We start from the raw sequence: 20931 nt of genomic DNA, 5'->3' as shown, positions 1-20931 counted from the left end.
ATATTTTCAATACCAATGCCTCGTCAGATATATCATTTGTAAATATATTCTCCCATTCAGTTGGTGGTATTTTCGTTTCCTTCACTGTTCAGAAGCTTTTTAGTTTAGTGATGTCCCCTTTGTCTATTTTTGCTTTTGCTTACCTTGCTCAAGGGAACGTATCCAAAAAGATATTACTAAGACTGACATCAAATAGTTTAATACTTATGTTTTCTTCTAGGAATTTTATGACTCAGGCCTTATAGTTAAGTCTTTAATCCACCTAAGTTTACTTATGTATATGGTGTCAGAGAGTGGTTTCTTTTCTTTTCTTTTTGGATATATCTGTCCAGTTTTCCCAACAACACTTGTCAAAGTAACTATCATTTCTTCATTGTATATTCTTGCTTCCTTTTGTTGTAATTAATTGACTATACAAGCAAGGGTCTCTCTATTCTGCTGCGTTGATTTATGTATCTGTTTTTGTGCCAGTACCATACTGTTTTGATTATTATAACTTTGTAGTATAGCTTGAAATCAGAGAACATGAGTTTGGAGTTTCTTAGAGCACAAGTACCATCTACCGAGCACAGGGTCACAGAGGCTCTGCCCTGCCCACCTCTGCAAAGTCCTTAAGAGTGCAAAGCTGCTCACCCTACAGTGGCTTCCCTTCATATGCATCAGGATCCAAGCCCTAGGCTATGTTGTCCCTCTCCTCCCTCTGCTTTCATGGCTAACGGTCTTCTCTGAATTGTGTCTTTATCCCTAATGCTAAGGACTGGCATTTCATCAGCCATGTAATCTATTGTGGTTATAGAATGTGTGAAGTCAGAAAGAACTCTAACTGCTTTAAGAGTGGTTGAAATTTCCGTAACTGCAGTGATATGCAAATGTAGGTCAACAAGGATGTTTAGTAGACAGTTCTAGGTGGCTGACTGTGGTGGAGAAGGTTAGAGCTGAGTAGAGATGGAGAGGGGTTAACCCCAAATCCATACACATGAACTCACACAATGGATGACAAGAATTAATGCCATTTGTGCAAAAAGAGTTACCTCTCAAGAAAGCTCTATAACATTATTTGGCTGCTGGGATGGTGTAATGGAGCACGGTCTGTTAGGTAAGGAGTTGCTGTAGCCTCCAGAGACTCTGCTTCACCAAGAGAGGGGCTCTGGTACTGCTTCTGCTACTAGCAACATGGCTAGAAACCTATCGAGGTAACCTTCCCTTCCATTCCTAACCTACAATATGCTCATATTAGCACATCTGATCTCCTTAAATAACCCTCTGGGATGGGTATCATTGTCACCATTTTACTGAGGAGAAATTTAGGATCTTAAATGTTAAGTGATTTGTCTGATATCATTTAGGAAGTAACTGTCAAGGCAAGTGTTCTACCTGCCATGTTGACTCCCAACTTTTTCAGACTTGAATATATAGAGACCTGAGTCACAACAGCAAGAAGGGGTGTGTGTGTGGGGGGGGGGGTGGGGGGGGGGAGTTTAGCAGTGGTGAACCACATTATCTTTTCTTTTTCTTTTTTGTCCTCACCTGAGGACATTTTTGTATTTATCTTCAGATAGAACAGGAGGGAGAGAGGAAGGAAGAAGGAGAAAGAAACATCAATGTGAGAGAGACACATCGACTGGTTGTCACCGACATGACCCCAACCGGGGCCGGGGACAAACTGTAACCAAGGTATATGCCCTTAGTGGGAACAGAACTTGGGTCTCTCTGGTCCGCAGGCTGACACTCTAACCGCTGAACCAAACTGGCCAGGACTCTTTTTTTTTTTTAATCCTCAACCGAGGACTTTTTTTTTTATCCTCACCCGAGGATATTTTTCCATTTTTTGTACAGATAGAGTAGGAGGGAGAGAGAGGAAGGGAGAGAGAGAGAGAAACATCGACGTGAAGGGACACATCAAGTGGCTGCCACCCGCACGACCAACCAGGGCCGGGGACAAACTGCAACTGAAGTACGTGCCCTTAGCGGGAACCGAACCCGGGTCTCTCCGGACCGCAGGCCGATGCTCTAACCGCTGAGCAAAACTGGCCAGGGCTCTTTTTTTTTTTTTTAACTAAATTTATTGGGGGTGATGTTGGTTAATAAAATTATATAGGTTTCAGGTGTATAGTTCTATAATACATCATCTGTATATTGTATTGTGTGTTCATGACCCCAAGTCAAGTCTCCTTCCATCACACATTGTCTTCTAATTCTGAAGATTTATGATTCCAATCTTAATATACATTTAGCTTTGCAGTTTAGGCCTTATTCAACAAGCACAATTCCGTTACATAATATCGGGATTGGAATACATGAAATATCAATGGTGTTCCCATTAGAATCAGAACAAAACAAGAAGGCCCCCTCCCACCAAAGATATTCGGCCTTATTTTGGAAGTGAATGCGGTAAGATAAAAACAAGAGATCAAAAACTATATCAGGGAAAGAGATTTAAATTTTCATTATTAAAAAATGTTATTATGAACCTGAAAAATCAGAGACTTAGCCTTTAAAAAGTAATTAAGCTCTTTCTTTTGGAGTTCTATTCAACAGACATATTTAAACAGGAACACACTCACGTACAAAGATTTATATAGATAAGTCGTTTGTCATAGGGAAAACTGAGTCACAATGTAAATGTCCACCAGTAGGGGGAGTATAAAATATGGTACTTCCGTACAGTGGAACCTAACTTAGAGTCAACCCATAAATAGAATTCGAGAGCTATATTGATTTCTAGTGATTAAAAAAAGGTACCACAATATATTGTTGAAAAAGAATCAAGTAACTCGCAGGAAAAAATGTAAAGCAGGATTCAAATGAAAAAGTGTGAAGTGTGTGTGTAAATACTTGTGAATGTACATATGTAGACACATCTGGAGCAGGAGTGTCATTCTGTTTGGCTCAGTACTTCATAATGACAGTTATTTGCAGGGGCTTCTGCTAGAGTGAAGTGAGGGGTCCAGACTATTCCCCCTCCCTGGAGAGACTGTCAGGCAGAGGCTAGCTGCAGCAGCTCTAGAATGCATTTTTGGAGGGCCCCGGAGATACTGAAATTGCATCTTGGTATCTCTGTTGCAAGGTTACTACGCTGTGGCAGTGGTTAAGAAGTCAGATGCCGACCTCACCTGGAACTCTCTGCGAGGCAAGAAGTCCTGCCACACTGCAGTTGGCACTTCTGCAGGCTGGAACATCCCCATGGGCTTAATATACAACCAAACTGGGTCCTGTAAATTTGGTAAGTGTGTTCTGGGAGGTGGTGTGGCAGCCCCTTCTTTGGGCCTGGACCTGTGTAGCGGAGAAATTCAGTTCAATGAATGGCGAGGGGTGGTGTAAAATGACTGGACAGACATTGTGGGTGAGCTTCACATGTCCATGAGCAAGTCTTCCCCTCTCTCCTTGCTTCCAGGGGAGTGGCTTGGCACAAGGGCAGACCTTGGGGAAATACCCTATTCTTTCAGTCTTGCAGCTGGCTCAGGGAACAAGCCTGGGGTTGCAAAGCAAGTGAGTGAGTGTGTGTGTGTGTGTGTGCGCATTGTTTTCCCAAATAAACTGGGGACTTTTTAAAATTGAAAACCTTAGGCCAGAAAGTCCTTAAGTGCTGTGTCTTTCACTTTCATCCTCCTCTCTTAGGTTCCCGTTTTAGTCATTTTAGCAACATTCTTGCCAATACCTAAAGATTCCTGCTCCCTGCTTTCCCCAGCTATCTGACAGATCCCAGCCCTGTAGGAACCCCGCCACCTGTTCTCTTCTACTGCTGCAGCCTAGCAGCGGGGGATGGCTGGAGACTGCCACAGGGCAGAACAATCACTTCCACTGGAAATGCCCCGGCTGCTGGCCTCAGTGGGCCCCCGGCACTCAGGAGCACTCCTGCTGCTTCTCTGCTCCACACCCTACACTTCCAGTGATTATCCTAATGTTCTGATTGTGCACACACCTCCACCCACACCATCTACCACCCATTCTCAGCAGATGATCTCACCTACACCTACAATAGGCAATTGACACCTCCAGAAAGGTTCCCCTCTTGACATCCCAACGCCAAAGCTGTGGCCTCCTGGCGGCTGTATCTGCTCAGCCCCCCTCCACAACCCAGCCTACCCCTCCACCTGCACTCAGGTGTGGACCCCTTCCTGTTTCCCTCCCCAGAGCTGCACACCCTTAGTCACTATTTCTCCCACTGGTATAGCCAACAATTTCTTTTAACATGTAAACACACCCAGTGTCTTCCATCTTTAAAAATCCTCCCTCTCCCAACATTCTCCAGCCCCCCTCCCCCACCCTCATCTTCTTTCTCTTCCCCTTTACTACCTGACTTATTTCAAGCCTAGTCTGAACCACCCACCTCCCACCCACTACCTCTGGCTTTCTGTACCATTCCACATGGAAGGACTCTGGTCAAGGCTACCGTGACTACCTGTTGCTTAACTGGACCATTTCTACCTGACCTCTCTTTCTTCAGATCACCTTCAAACACTATCTCCTGGCTTTTGTGAAAACACACTGGCTTGGTTTTTCTCCTACCCCTACAAAGTCCCCCTTTCCCAACCTGGTTAATAAATGTTTGAGTTGCTGAAAGCAACATTTTCCCCCCTCTAAACCCATGCCTACAGTCTTGATTACCATCTAAACAAATATTGTATGTAGGAAGCTAGGAACATAGCAAGCACTAGATAATGTTAGCTGCCATCACTATTATTAACATTACGTCTGTATATTGAAATATCGAGTTTGTATATCTAGCAGAGATCTCTCCTTGACCTCCAGACCTGTATATATGAACTGCCTATTTGACATCAACTACTTCGGTATCTCAAAAGCACATTAAGCCCAACCTGTCCAGAATGGAATACACCGTCTCTGCTCAGCCTGGTCCTGCTCCTGCTGCCTAGCTCGGCGGAGGACCCCCCGTCCACCCACTTGCTCCAGCTGGAAACCCGGGAGCTGTCATCCTCCACACACCCATCCATCACTAGCGATGTCAGTTCCTCTGCCCTCCACCTCCCTCCCTCCCCTTGTGTATCTAGTCCAAGCTGCTCCCATCTCCCCTTGACTGCTGCAGTAGCCTGCTGCAGGCACCCCACATCTGCCCTGGACTCCATCCACCCTGTTCTCTACAAAGAGCCGACCTGACTGTGTCCTGCCCAGCACCGTCTAAAGCCCTTCAGAAGCTCCCTATTTCTCTAACAATAAAGAACAAAATCTACACCGAAGTGTAAAAGATCACATGTGGTCTGGATCCCTGTCCCCTCCCCAAACCCTCCCCACTCACTCTTGCTGTGGGTAGTCCAGCCTCAGTGGCCTCCATTAAGCTCTCTGGGCAGCTTGCCCCTCACACCCAGCCCCGCCCTAGGCCTCTGCACATGCTGCTTTCTTTGCCCTCCACTTGGGTAATTCCTGTTCATCCTTCTCTCCACTTGAGGCCTTTCCCTGTCTCCCAGGTCTGCACCAGGTTCCTTTATCAGCAGCCTGTGGTATCGTACTTTTCCCCCAGAGCAAAGGTGGGGGGGGGGCATGAATTCACTGTGTGATCATTTTAGTTATGACTGTTGCCCCACAGACTTGGGTTCCAGGAGGATAGGTCCTCACTGTGGTGCCCTGGAGCCCAGCACAGGGCTGGATGGCTGGGCCTCTCAGGCCCTTCTTGGACTTGGAGTCATGATGGCAGACCCTGTAAAGAAGGGCAGGGCAGCAGAGGTCGGTAGGACAGGTTCAACCAGCCAGGTCTTCCAATTTTGTCCACACTTAGGATTAAATCTGCGTTTGCTCTTCCTGGGCCAGGACAGGGTGGACTTTTGTGAGCCCACAGACCTTTGTCCCAACTTCAGCTAGTCACCCATTACTTCACTTCAGCTAGTCACCCATTACTTCACTCCAGCTGCAACTTTTTAAACATTTCACAAGGTTCCTATTTTGAATAATATGGTACCAAATACCTGAATATGTCTTTACATCATTCAGGCATTTCTGGGGACAAAAATCTGAGGCTTTCTTGCCAACACAGGCAGGAAGAGCTGACCTGTTTCCTCCCGCACAGATGAATTCTTCAGTCAAAGCTGTGCCCCTGGGTCTGGTCCAGAATCCAGCCTCTGTGCTCTGTGCGGCGGCGGCAGCGATCCAGCCCACACGTGCGCTCCCAACAGCCACGAGAAATACTTCGGCTCCAGTGGGGCACTCAGGCGAGTAGCCTCTGCACCTTTCTCTTTGGCACCAACCCCCTGAACTTCTTGTCTTTTCACCCTTTTCATCATCCCAGCATCTGGGTGCTGCATTCTAGCAGCCAGGACTGGGAACTAGAACTGTAAGTTCCCAGTGGCCCCAAGGGCGCATGGTCAGCCCCTTCTGGAACACTCTCCTGCAGACCAGCTGACCTAAGGCGCCTGGGAGAGGCAGGATGATGGTGCAGAGTCACAACCCCCGTTTGCTCCTTTCTTCTGTGTGATTGTGGACATGTCATGGAATCCTTCAGAGCCCCAGTTTAAAAGCAAAGGAGGGGTACCCGGCTTGGGCTTCTTACACCTGGCTGATGAGTACATTTTAAAAATAGATATTCTTGGGCTCCATTATCCATTTAAGAAGTATTCATTGAGCACCTAGTATGGGGCAGGCACTATTCTAGGTAGAGGGTTATCACACAACAAGACACACACCCCAAGCAGGACAATAAACACATAAATAAAGGACAATCACCTGTGACTGGTAAGTGCTACAGAGGAACCAAGGTGGGTGATGCCGCAGTGACACGTGTAGGGGACAGTTTGAAATGGTGGTCAGAGAAGCAGAGGGACTATGTGAACTGAGGACTAAATACTGAGAGGGCATCTGGCCTGAGAAAATCCAAAGGAAGAGTAATCCAGGAAGAAGGGATGGCAAGGAGAAAGGCATGGAGTGGGACAAGTCGTCCTGTAAGAAGGCCCTAAGTAGAGCATGGAAAAGGGGATCAGGCAGTTGAGGGGGCTGGAGCTGCAGGTGTTGGCTGTCTTGGTGCCCTGTTGTCCTGGCTAAGAAGGTAGATTTGACTCTAAGTATGTTGGGCAGTGTGGGACCCCTTGAGGCAATAGGCTGTGCTGTGTGAATTAGGGTTGTGTGGCTGTTGTGTGGAGAATGTGCGAATGTCTAGAAAGGACACTTTTATGTGTCACCCTGCCAGACTACCTTGTTCTGCCCTCTCCAAAGTTTGTCTGTCTCCTAAGCCTTACATAAATTGTATATTTTCACAGATCCCACTACAACGATACATGCTGAATGTATAGGCTAAAGTAGTTTAATTTTTCTTCACGTGGGAAGGTGCACTGGTATCAGGGTTGATAGTCCCATTTTGGTACAATATATCAGAGGACCTAGAACTGAGTTCTTTCTTGAACCATGACCTCCCCTCTTTTCAAAATGAAGATGAACACACAAAGAGCAATCTTAGCTTCAAACACCTCATTCTCCCCACCACGTCCTACCTGCCTCTTTGTTCCCTAGTTCCCCGACTTCGACAGTCCTTCATTCCTACTGACCTGTGATCCATTGATTCTATGCACCCTTCCCTGTTCTCACCCCTCTTCATGTCCTTTCCCCTCTGTACCCAGCATGCATTCCACAGGCAACCATGATAATTATTCCCCTGCACATATCCTCAAATGTCTGTCTTCTCTCCTGGCTGAACCACAACCTTGGTTAGGTCCAAGAAAACTGCTCGGTGCCTGCACTTCCAGGCTGACTGGTCTCCCTTTCAAGTAATGAGAACTCACCTTAAATAAGCCATATGCCTCTAAGTCCATTCACCACCTGCCCTCCTCAAAGATGATTCCATGCTTTTTCCTCTCTTCAATCCTCCCACACTTCCTCCTCCATCTATCAGACCTTTGTTTTCTATTTCACCTGAGGAAACTGAAGCAATCAAAAGAGAAAGTCCACCCTGTCCCCAGTGCCACATCTACCCATGTGTCTGTGCCCATAGACGCTGCCCTCGCTCCTCTTATTCGGGATGACCAAGCTGTCTCCTCTCAAAGCCCAGTCCTGTTGCAGCATCAGTTGCCTCTCCTCCAGCCTCTTCTGGGATGTGGCCCCAGCATGTTTCCCCTCCTTCTCCTGCGTCATCACATTTTCTGCTCCACTAGATCATTTCCATCAGCCTATAAACATGTTGCTATTTTTTTCATCTTAAACATAAATACACAAGTAAAATCTCTCTTGATCTTACTTTCCTCTCCAGCAGCTTCCCATTTCTCTCTCTTCACAATGCAGTTCCTTAGAGAAGTTCAGCATCCTTGCTCACTCCAATTTCTCTTCTTCCAATTGCCCCAGAACCCAGTTTACGAATCTGTCTACCTCTTCCAACCCCAATCAATAGAATTGGCTTTATTATTGTTTTTAAATTATCTAAAGAAAACAGTCCTCCTCATTGTTGGCACACGGGCAGGCTGCTCCCCCCACACCTCCCTCTTGGTGCACCACCACCACCATGCAGCTGAAACTGCACTTGTAAATCACCAGACCTCTATGTTGCTAAATACATCCAAAGACCAGTTCTCAGTCCTTGCAGTACTTGATCTATCAGCATCACTGGCACCACCGATCACTTCCTCCTCTTGGATACAGTTTCTTCCTTGGCTTTAGGACATCACACGCCCTTGGATTTCCTCCTCCTTCTCCTGTTACTGCATCTCAGCCTCTTGCTGATTCTACCTCACTTCCCCAACCTCTACATGGTGGTGCACCCCAGGGCTCTGTCCTTGGACTTCTGTCTTCATGGTTATCTCTTCTCCATCCATCTATATGCTGACAATTCCCAAATTTACGTTCCTGTTCAGCTGTCTCTTCAAAACTCTAGATGAAACTCCAGACTTCTATCCAACTGCCTGCTGGGATTTCTAATCACCTCCTCAAATTTAAATGTCCCAAACTGACCTTCTGAAATTTCACACACTCCCACCCAAGCCAGTATCTCTTATAGTGTTTCTCATCTCAGTTAAAGGCAACTCCATTTTTTTTTTCCTTTTGGAAAAAAAAGTCAAAACCTCGGTGTGTGTTACCTATGTCTAGTTTCTTTCTCTCAGACCCCATATCTGGTTCATCATCAAATCATGTAGGCTTTACCAGTTATTTAAAATTTACTGCACCATCCATCTTCACTGATACCACCTTGATCCAAACCACATTGTTATAATACCCCCCTAATAGGCCTCTATGCATCTGTCCCATCCTCCTCCCCCACCACAGTCTATTCTCAACGCACCAGCAAGAGTGATGAGTGATGTTGTTAAAACATAAAACAGAGTATTACACTTCTCTGCTTAAAGCCCTTCAGTAATTTCCCACATCACTCAGAATAACAGTGAGGGTTTTTCTTTGACCTATAAGGCCTCTTTGTAATCTTCCCCCTTGCTAACTCTGCTCCAGCCATGTGTGCACCCCAGCTGTTCTGTGAAGACATCAGGCACACTCCTGCCTCAGGGCCTTCACACTTGCTCTTACCCCCATCTAGAGTGCTATTCCTCCTCATGTCATCATGGCTAATTCCCTCATTTCCTCTAGGGTTTCTCAGGTAAGTCTTTCCTGGCCACTCTATCTATAATTTCACACACACACACACACACACACACACACACACTCATATTTTATATCCCACTTTATTGTTTTATGGGGTTTTTTTTTAGCACTTAAAACTCTCTAATAATATGTTTTATTTACTTATCTTCTTTAATGTATTTTTTCTTTAATAAAATATATAAGGACTCCTTTTGTTGTGAGTGCCAAAACCCATGTGTACCATCTTAAGCCAAAGGGGATGTTTTAACAGGTGCTTTGGGGTGGGCTTCCTCCTGGTAAGGTCTGAGACCTGAGTCTCAAGAGCCAGCCGAGATAATTTAAAGTGAGGGTTGCTAGATAAAATTCAGAATGTCCCGTTTAAAGGAGAACTCCGGATAAACAGCGAATGCATTTTTAGTAGAAGGGGACCCAGTCTGCTTCTCTTGTCTCTCTCTCTCTTTCTGCCCTGCAGGGAGATTTTCTGTTTCTCAGTCTACATGGAGGGAAATGCCTGTGGCCAGCAGCCCCAGGGTTGTTGCAGCTTCTTAGTTATAAGGAAGCAAACACAGACCATAATATATTAGTCCCAATTCCCAGGAGATGGGATTGTCAGCCCAGTTCAGGCGAAAGCTTCCTGCTCACACAGCTCAGGTGCTGTGAAGTTCTAGCTGCCTCCACTGTCACTGGGTGGATTGAGTGTGGAGGGAGTCAGGTGTCAAAAAAGTATTAAAGTTTGGTAGACCAAACAAGAGCTAAGAATTTTTAAATAAAACTGTACAAAGGGATTTTGTTTTGTGACTATTAAAAATCACATAATAGTTTACAATACTATAATACTGTGGTTCATACAGGTTGATTTATGTGCAAGTAAATCAATAGAAGAGAATAGACTAACAAGACAGATACATGAACATATTATACTTGGTCCATAATAAAGATCACTGAGGAAAGGATGAACTTGGGAGATCAAATAAAATGAGTATGGCAAACTGGCCCCTGGATCTGGTGATGGCAGATTCAACAGTGAGTCAGTCAGTCCCCTAAGCTGATGGGCAAGGGTCAGTGAGGGTGGGGTGAAGGGATGCTGATGGTAAGAGTGATGATTCCTCGTAGGTGCTTGGAGGAGTCGGGGAGAGAGAATCATTGCTGAGGGCTGTGTGGCATCAAGGCAGGGCTTATTGTTATTTAAAAGAGAAAAGAAGTATGAATGCTGATGAAAAGAGCTCAGTGGACAGGGAAAGGCTCCAGTTATACAAGAGGAAGAGGGTAATCGTAGCAGAATGTGCCCGAGAGTGTGGGTGGGATGAGATGTAGAGCACCTGGGGAGGGCACTTTTGCTGGTTGGGAGACCTGGAGGGCAGGAGAGCACTGGAGACTTGGGTGGTCCATTGGGCAGAAGGATGCTGAAAGCAAGCCCAGCAATGATTTCTCTGCTTCTCTGGGAAGCAGGAGCACCTGTCACAGTATGAGTGTTGGGAGGGGTATGAGGAGAGTCAGAGGTTTTCAGGAAGTGGGAAAACGTTTTTGAAACTATTGCTCTAGAGTGGGGAGGTGACTGTCTTGAGCACTAGTTATCACACTCGAACAAAAATGAGAATTTCCTGGAGGGATTGTGAAAACAGATGACGGGGCCCCACCCCCATAAGTTTCTGATCCAGTAGGTCAGGGCGGATGGGAGGGGGGTTGAGAATGTGCATTTCTAAGTTTCCAGTTGGCACCTCTGCTGCTGGTCCCGCTTCAGGCTTTGAGAACCACAGGTCTAGAGTGGAGAAAGGAGGACAGGAATGCCCAAGTGAGGTTAATCATCGGGAACTTCTCTGGTCTACCTCACTGCTGAGGCGCGGACACACACGAGGCAGATGATCATGCTCATTCAGGACTGGGGTTGGGTGAAGGGGGGCTAAAGGAAAGAAACAGGGCAAGGGAGCTTAGGAAAATTGAATGGGAGTAAAGAATCCTAGCTAAGTATAGAGAGACCTGATGTTAGGAGAGAGAAAATTGGAGAGGTGCTCTGATCATTAATATCAATTTACAACAGACAATGTCATAAAACCAATTTTAATGTAAATATTTCTCAAAAAGAATGCACCTTAACCAAAGACAATTTTCAGGGGATGAAGTGTGAATAAATATCTAGTGATGTGCATTGACTTTTATTAAGGCTGAGTAGACATATGGCTGTGGTAATACTCCCTCAAAATCATGTCTCCCTTGCTGATTTTAATGTCTGATGTGAGTTTTGAGCCAAGCAGTCATCCTTGACTATCTCTGTTAATAGGAGAATACGAGCATCTCCTCTGGAGAAACTGATCAGCATTTAAAATAAGGAACAACACAAACGAAATAAGCAGATTTCTGTTTTTAAAAAAGTATTATTACATTTCTCCTCTAATTCCAAGGGACAGCCAGGCATTACAGTTGTGTGTGTGGAAGTGGTCAGTGTTAGATGCGCAAAGTAGCCCGGGGGAGGGGTGTGAACCTCAGTGATTGCCTCTCCGTGTCTCTCCTTCCCACTCCTGTGGATTCTCCTTCCTGACCTGACTCTCGGTGTGCAGGTGTCTAGTTGAGAAGGGAGACGTGGCCTTTGTGGAGCACCCCACAGTCCTGCAGAACACAGACGGTACGTGCCTGCTCTGTCCTTTCCTCCCTCGGAAAAATCTGAGTCTCTTCATGGGAAATCACTCCCCAGTTGGGCAATCAAGAATGTTTAGTAAGTCTATTAGGCTCTAGTGACTTTGGCCCTAACATTTTTTTTTTTAAATACGTTTTTATTGATTTTATAGGGAGAGAGAGGAAGGGAGAGAGAGACATCGATTGGCTGCCTCCTGCATATCCTCTACTGGGGATCAAGCCCGAAACTGGGCATGTGCCCTGACTGGGAATCAAACCAGGACCTTTCAGTCCATGGGACGACGCTCAATCCACTGAGCCACACCAGCCCTAACACTTTTTTTATTTAGGGAATGAGAAAATTCTTCCTGTCCAGTTAGACTTGACAGGCTTGGTTATCACAATCGTCTTGAACCTAACTGACAAACACACGGAGGACACAGTCTGTCTAAGCATGCCTGACTCTCTTGATTTATAGGCATTCTTGATATATTCTGGATACACATTTTTGACAGTTATATGTATTGAAAATATAATGTCTATCTCTGAAAAATCTTGTCTTTTTACTTTAAAAAATTTTTTTCTTCATTAATTTTAAAGACAGAGGAAGGGAAAGGGAAAGACATATAGAAACATCGTTGAGAGAGAACATTGATTGGCCACCCCTCGATGGGGGGTGGGGTGGGGGGGTGCTGCATGCCCCCCACCCTGGGGATTTGGCCCACAACCAGGGTGTGTGCCCTGACCAAGAGTCGAACTGGTGACCTCTTGATGCCTGGGTCAATGCTCAGCCACTGAGCCACACCGTCCGGGCTTTACTTTCTTAATGATGTCTTTTGGCGAACAGGCATTCTTTATTTTAATATAGTTCAATGTATCAATCTTTTCCTTTCTGGCTAATGCTTTTTCATGCTTGTTTAAGAAATCTTTGTCTTTTTAAAAATTTATCTTTATTGTTGGGAGTGTTACAGATGTCCCCCACTTTCTCCCATTGCTCCCCTCCACCTGGCTCCCCACCCCAGGCCTTCACTGCTCTATTGTCTGCGTCCATGGGTTATGCGTATACGCATATAAATTCTTTGGTTAATCTCTTCCTGCCCCGAGAAATCTTTGTCTTTAACAGGACTGAAAAAAACACTAACCAGAAAGGTTATGAATTTATGAGTTTATGAATGTTTCTCTTTCTTTTTATTTAAAAAGCTTTATTATTTTGTTTCTCTGTGTCTCTGTGATTCTTCCAGACACTGGTGGTTGGTCACATCTTTACCAGTGAGGGCACCTCAGTGAAAGCCATCAGTTGTCCTGGCTTCTCTCTCCCTAGGAAAAAACCCTGAAGACTGGGCTAAAGATCTGAAGCAGAAAGACTTTGAGCTGCTGTGCCTTGATGATACCAGAAAGCCTGTGACCGAGGCTCAGAACTGCCACCTAGCCAGAGTCCCAAATCATGCTGTGGTCTCAAGGGAAGATAAGGCAAACTTTGTTCGCAGGATGCTCTTCAACCAACAGGTATGGGCAACTGCACATCAGTTCACTTCAGACCTGCACAGACACACCCGAGCCCAGTCTCACTGTCTCTCCCTGGTCAGGGGAACTTGACTCTTGCAGCCCTTCCTCTGATGGAAGTGGAGGGCTGGGGCTGTGTTCACTTCTTGCTCTGGGCCATCTAGGATATCAGTGTGGACCTGAAAAAGCCTCAGACCGTGTGGGCTCCCTCCATTTCCTGAGCAGAGTCATGGTACCTCTTGGGCCTGTTCTGAGACAGAAATAAAGGGGTTACCTCAGTGCCCTTCACACCTAGGTGGATCCCAATGTGTTTCCTGAACCTGGCAAACTGAACATGGTTTTAGGCTTCACGAAAGTTATAAAGCCAACATTCAGACAATTTATGACCTCTGTAGGCAGCCAGCAAGGGCTGATCCTCTGGAGCAGTGGGCTGCATCAATCAGATGATCTTAGGGAAAACCCAGAGCCTCGTCTGCCTTCTGCACTAGCACACTCCATTCTTAGAGGTGCTCCAATAAGTAATCCATGTTTTAGCTCATGTTGCACACACTTCCCAGTTAAAGGACAACCTGGGGAGAGCTCTTGGTCACAGACTTTTGAAGGGATGGGTCCCATACAGGGCGAGCTGCCACCTGGTTGTAAGGAAAGTGGACAAAGGAAGAGAGGGGAGGAGAAGGAAGACATGGGAATGGTTGGGTACTTGGGGCAGATCTAGAGAATAGAAGAGGCAAGGTGGCAAGGGCTCCGGGAAGCAGGAAGACGTACAAGTATGACCCAGAAGGTTGAAAATACCTGGCAACGATTGGCAGAATAGTGATACAGGGACAAACTTAGAGTTCTTTCTATTTAGCACTTGCTTAACATACATCATCTCACTATTTCTGTTATCTCCATTTACAGATAAGTTAACTGAGATTCAATAAGCTCAGTAAAAAATTTTCCTAAAGTCACATGACAAGGAAACACTAGGACCAGGATTGAATCCAGAGGTCAGGCTTTTTGCCATTTTACTATGGTGCCTCCAAAATTGTTGCTGTGTTCCAGGTTTCCTAGGGGCAGGAGCTAAGCAGTCCAGCAGCAGACTCCAGTCTTTTGAAGCAGAATACACAACCCTGTGCTCCCTAGCACTGCCAGGCATTTACTCTCTGTCTGTCTGACCCAGGAGCTCTATGGAAGAAATGGGTTTGAATATATGATGTTCCAGTTGTTCAAATCCTCAACCAAGGACCTGCTCTTCAGTGATAACACGGAATGTTTGGCTAACCTTCAGGACAAAACAACTTATCAGAAATACTTAGGGCCAGAGTATCTTGCGGCTATTGCTAACGTGAGAAGATGCTTACCCTCTGGTGAGTAGAATAAAACACTGAGGAGCAGTAGCATGGGGGTCAGATAGACATGTCTGTACTAAGGACTATCACATGCTAAGCCCTGGTCAAGTACTAATAAGAACGAACACAAAGATTCAGAGGGCTTGCTCCTGGCCCTGCAGGAGGATTCAGACTCACCCATGGTGTGACAATTAGACAACAGTAGAAGACACTGGCTGAAAAAAGGCCAAATCATTGGAAGGAGACAGAGTGTGCAAAGGAACTTGAGATAATTTGGAAACTGAACTTGTTTACATATGCATTTCAAATTTTTTTTGCTAAAAAAATAAAAAATGTATGTATGTGAGTACATCAAATGTAGGGAGAAGGTTGGGAAATGATGTGTATACCACTCAGAGGACAGATTTTCAGAGATTTAAAGTAAAATGTAAAAAAAATATTAATAGAAATGAATAAAGTATAGTTAATACGATAGTAGGTCCTTTCTAGCTAGAATGGCATAGCTGCCTCAAAAAGAAGCAAGTTGAAGAAATAAAATTAGAGCTTGGATAATCAAATTGTTGAGAGTGTGCCTGAATTTTTGTTGAATTCGTTCATGTGTTGTAGATAATAAGAGAAGAGGGAAAGGACAATGTAGGTTTTTAAGGATAGCACTGACATTACTGAGGGAAGAGACAGGGTTTAAAAAAAAAACTTTATTACCTACTACTTACTCTTAGAAAATAGAAACAGAATTGTGTTGAGTGAGCACAGGCAGTACCTGAAGGCTTTCTCTTATGTGTGCTTCACAGGACTTCTCGACGCCTGCACATTCCATGGAAGTTGAAAACTGATCCAAGTGGGCAGCTGCAGAGATGCTCAGAGCCTGGAAATATGATGGGGCCACATTCTCACTTGTCTGCATGTGGGTCTGTGTTAACATCAGTTATCTTTATAATTGTGTGCTATACCTGATGCAAAAATTAAAATGAATAAAAATTACCGTCTTCTCAGAAAAATCTCTTAAACGTTCTCACATTTTTTGGGGGGAGAAAATTATTTCTTTGTACTAGAATTGTGCTTCTGAATTAAATATCTATTCAATTGCACCTTTTTTTTTTTTTTTATCCTCACCCGAGGACACTTTTCCGTTTTTTGTTCAGATAGAGCGGGAGGGAGAGAGAGGAAGAGAGAGAGAGAGAAACATCGATGTGAAGGGACACATCGAGTAGCTGCCACCCGCATGACCAACCAGGGCCGGGGACAAACTGCAACCGAGGTACATGCCCTTAGCGGGAACCGAACCCGGGTCTCTCTGTACCGCAGGCCGACGCTCTAACCGCTGAGCCAAACCGGCCAGGGCCAATTGCACCTTTTTTTAAAGCTCAACTTCTCTCCGTATTCTTTGATTATTCCACCCAAGAGTCAAGTCACTTAAATAGAATTTATGCAATAAATCTGTCTGAAGGGAGTCTGAGTGGTGATTATAAATGTGCAAAAAAGGTCAGTGTGTACAGTATCAAGAACTTACATAATAAAAATAAAGGATAAGCAATGAGTTTATTTTTAATGTATTTTAACATTTTAAATTTTATAGTGTCAAGTGAAATCAAACTCCTGATTGAAATTAATTGGAAAATATTAAAAGGACTGCAAGAATTCAATCCTACTACTTTAAAAAAAATGTTTTTATTGATTTTTTAGAGAGAGATAGAAACATTGATGTGAGAGAGAAATATCAACTGGCTGCCTCGTGCCCCCACTGGGGATGGAGCCCCAAACCTGGGAATGTGCCCTGACTGGGAATCGAACTGGGACCTCTCAGTGTATGGGACAACACTCAGTCCACTGAGCCACACCAGCCAGGCCAATCCTACTACTCCTTTATGGTCAACTTCCTGAAAATGTGATTTATACTCATTTCTTTTTAGTCAGTTTCTTATCAGAGATTTTGCAATATCTATCATTACCATGATTCCAGCTTATGGTAGTGCCTCAGTGAATGTTGTTGAATGGGATCTAAGTCACATACTGTTAAACGTTGGCTTTGTGAGCGTAGGCTTCTGGCTGTGAAAGAGTAACCAGCACAGGACACAATATACAAAACAACTATTTTCAAACATTGGACAATGACAGCACAGGACTATGATCCCTGGAAGAAGGGAAGGAAAAGAGGTGAGTAGAATGTTGACCCTACTTTTTGCTTAGAGGAAATTTCCAGATCACAGCACAGAGAGGGGGAACCCAAGAAAGCCCACCACATTGAGTTGAGGAAACAGAGATTGGGGAAGCCACAGCGACTGAACTTTGTATACAGAAGAAATCTGATAAGAGTTTCCTTGAGTCTTTGGTGAAATACTAATCTCCATGTATATAAATGGAACTGAAGTCCATCAGGCTGGGCAAAGAATAATTTGTAAGAGATCTATATGCTGAACAATTCTCAGGGCTTATATAGGGCCAGGAATCACTCATATCCCTACCAACCAGAATGAAGAGACCTCATCGAAAACCTAAGGATTTCACTGATGATCATGCTTTGGATGTGGGTATAAAATTGCTGTAGATTAAGGGCTGTTCTATAATTGCCCTTGCAGAAAGTGAAACTAGCCTTGGTAGGATCAAGCCAATCTACAATCTACAAGTAACTTAACTGCCTTCTAAAATAAACCTCAATACTCATTAAAGGGAGACCACAATATCAAAATATTCAACACTGTAGTATATATAATGGCCAGCATCAAACACAAAAATTACCAGATATGCAAAGAAGCACAAAATGTGACCCAGAATCAGGAGAAAAATCAACCAATAGAAACACACCTAGAAACCACAGAGATGATTGTATACAGACAATGAACTTTAAAAAGTTTAACAACTGCCCTGGCCAGTGTGGCTCAATTGGATGTTGTCCTGTATACCACAAAATTGCAGGTTCAATTCCTGGTCAGGTCACATGCCAGGGTTTCGGGCTCAATCCCCAGTGTGGGACATGCAGGAGGCAATTGATCAATGTTTTGCTCTCACATCAATGTTTCTCTATCCCTAAAAATACATAAAAATATATTTTTTAAAATAAAAGTTTAACAACTGTTTACGTATGCAAAGGATTTAAATGAAAACATGATCATAACAAAGAAAATGTAAGGTTTAACAAAGAACAAGTGAAAATCTAGAGCTGAAAAATTTTTATTTTCCAAGCAATTTGTCCATTTCATCTAAATTGTCTATTTTTTGCCACATAGCTGTTCAAAATAGTCCCTTATTATTCTTTTAATATTTATAGGAACATAGTGATATCTCTTCTATTTTCTATACTGGTAATTTGTATTTTCTCTCTTCTTTTTTTCTTGACCAGTCTAGTTGAACTTTTCAAAAACCAAATTTTTGGTTTTATAAATTTTCACTATTGTTTGTCTATTTTCTATTTCATATTCTGTTCTTAGACTTACTTCCTTTCTTCTACTTTTCATTTACTTTTTTTCTTGGATTCTTAAGATTAGATCCATTATTTAGAACATTCTTGTTTTCTTAAAAACATTTTTTAATTGCTTGATTTTTAGAGCGAGAGGAAGGGAGAGAGAGAGAGAAACATAGACCTGTTGTTCCACTTATTTATGCATTCATTGGTTGATCCTTGTATGTGCCCTCACAGGGAATACCACCTGAAACCTTGTTGTATCAAGATGATGCTTTAACCAACTGAGCTAACCAGCCAGGGCAGAACATTCCTATTTTCTAATATAGATATTTTAAATTACAATTTCCTTCTAAATACCACTTTAGTAGCATTCCACAAATTTTGAAATGTTTATATTTTCATTCATTCCAAAGAGTTCTTCTTTGATCTATTTATTATTTGAATGTTATTTCTAATTTTCAAAGAATTGGCTATTTTTCAGATAGGCTTTTTAATTGATTTCTATTGTAATTCCTTTGTAGTCAGAATATATATTCTGTATTACTTCAATCCTCTTAAATTTATTTATTTTGACCAGCAGTTAGTCCATCTTGGTGGATGTTCCATGTATGCTTGAAAAAAATATGTATTCTGTAATTGTTGGGTATAGTTCTATAATGTATAGTTTTGTAGTATATAGTATAGCTCTATAAATAGCAATTAGGTCAAGTTGGTTAATGTTATTGTTAAAATCCTTTGTCTTGAATTATTTTCTTTTTTCTTTTTTCTTTTGCATTTAATTACTGAGAGGAGATGATTGAAATTTCCAAATTAAGTATAGGTTTTCTTATTTCTCCATCCAGTTCTATCAGATTTTGTTTTATATATTTTGAGATTCTGTTAGGTGCTGTATCACTTAGGATGTTAGGCTTCCTTGATGAACTGACTCCTTTGTCATTATGAAATGTCCCTAGTTGTCTCTGTACTAGGTAATACTTCTTGTCCTTAAGTCTACTTTATTGGATATTAATATGATCACTCCACCTTTTTTATTTTTGACTAGTGTGCATTTGGTGTATTTTTATTCTTTTACTTTTAATTCATCTGTTTCTTTATATTAAGGCAGATTTCTTATGAAGACCATATGGTTGAGTATTTCTTTTTTTCACTGAATGTGACCATTTCTACCCTTTTAAATGATGTGTTTAGTTCATTTTTATATAATGCAAGTATTGATATTTATTTTCTATCTGTCTCAACTGTGTTTTGTCGTTTGCTTCTGCTTTTTTGCCTTCTACAGGCATACGTCAGAGATATTGTGGGTTTGCTTCCAGACCACTGCAATAGAATGAGTACTATAATAAAGCAAGTTATAAGCTTTTTGCTGGTGGAGGGTCTGTCTTGCCTTCAATTTGTAAAAAATGCAACATTTATGAAGTACAATAAAGCGAAGCACAATAAAGCGAGGTATGCCTATATTAAATTAATTACTTTTTAGTATTCCATTTTATCTTCTCTATTGGCTTATTAGCTATTCTTTTATTTTTTTTAATTTTATTTATTTATTATCCTCACCCAAGGATAGAGTAGGAGGGAGAGAGAGAGAGAGAAATACCGGCGTGAAAAGAACACATCGAGTGGCTGCCACCCGCATGACCCAACCAGGGCCAGGAACAAACTGCAACCGAGATATGTGCCCTTAGCGGGAACCCTACCCGGGTCTCTCCCGACCTCAGGCCGACGCTCCAACCGCTAAGCCAAACGGGCCAGGGCTAGTCTTTTATTTTTTAATGTCTTCTCCAAGATTTGTAATATACACATTTAACTTAATACTACAGTCAAATAATGCTATATCACTTTGTGTATACTGTAAGATCCTATAATAGTACAGTTCTACTTCCCTAGTGGTGTGCAAATAACAATCAGATATTTAAAAAAAAAAAAAGGCCCTGCTTTGTATCACATGACAGTTTCATGGAGTAAATACTCTCTCCATGGATGATTTCGAGCTACCAAGGTGATGTCAGAGAATTCAGAGTTGGGAATTCTCACCGTTCACAAGCCAACGTAAGCTGACTACACTAGTCCACCCATTTCCTTCTTTCATCTTTTGTGCTCTTATTATCATGCATTGTACTTCTACATGTTAGAAACTCCACAGTACATTTTTATTATTTTCATATCATGCAATCAATGATCTTTTAAAGGAATTTTTAAAAGAAAAATCTTTACTATTTACCCACATCTTCACTGTTTCTGGCTCTCTTCATACCTTTGTGTAAGCTACATATTTTAGGTGTTTTGTGGGCATATTTTTCTGGCATGCTTTCATTGTCTGTAGAGTAATTTCTCTCCATATTTACTTTTTTTCTTGTAATAACTATGGTATTTGACCATGATAGTTTCTGTTGCTCAATTTTGGGTAAAATTTACTTTCCTGAACTTTTAGAATAAGGCTATTATTAGGAAATGTTTTCTGACTTCACAGAGCAATCTCTTCTATTGTTTTGTGCGTTACTCAGACACATAGCTTGCTTTGTAGGGTTTCTTGATTTTATTCCCTTGTTCATGTTGGTCTAGACCTTCTTTTTACTTCATCCTTGT

The 20931-nt window shown here is 42.9% G+C and overlaps 1 protein-coding gene across 1 annotated transcript in view; it reads left to right on the top strand.

Annotated features, from left to right (window-relative positions):
• LOC118633225 (inhibitor of carbonic anhydrase-like) overlaps positions 1-15893 on the top strand; it is a 39281-nt gene extending 23388 nt beyond the window's left edge. The window contains exons 12-17 of the mRNA XM_036266934.1: positions 3068-3223; positions 6023-6164; positions 12060-12124; positions 13436-13620; positions 14780-14966; positions 15740-15893. Coding sequence (XP_036122827.1) covers positions 3068-3223; positions 6023-6164; positions 12060-12124; positions 13436-13620; positions 14780-14966; positions 15740-15774 — 770 coding nt within the window. The 3' untranslated portion in view covers positions 15775-15893. The remainder of the gene's footprint in view (positions 1-3067; positions 3224-6022; positions 6165-12059; positions 12125-13435; positions 13621-14779; positions 14967-15739) is intronic.
• The last annotated feature ends 5038 nt before the right edge of the window (positions 15894-20931 follow it).

The sequence above is a fragment of the Molossus molossus genome, unplaced genomic scaffold, assembly GCF_014108415.1.
Source record: "Molossus molossus isolate mMolMol1 unplaced genomic scaffold, mMolMol1.p scaffold_m16_p_18, whole genome shotgun sequence".
NCBI lineage: Eukaryota > Metazoa > Chordata > Mammalia > Chiroptera > Molossidae > Molossus > Molossus molossus.
Note: the sequence above shows the minus strand (reverse complement) of the source record. Positions and strands in the feature narration are given on the sequence as shown.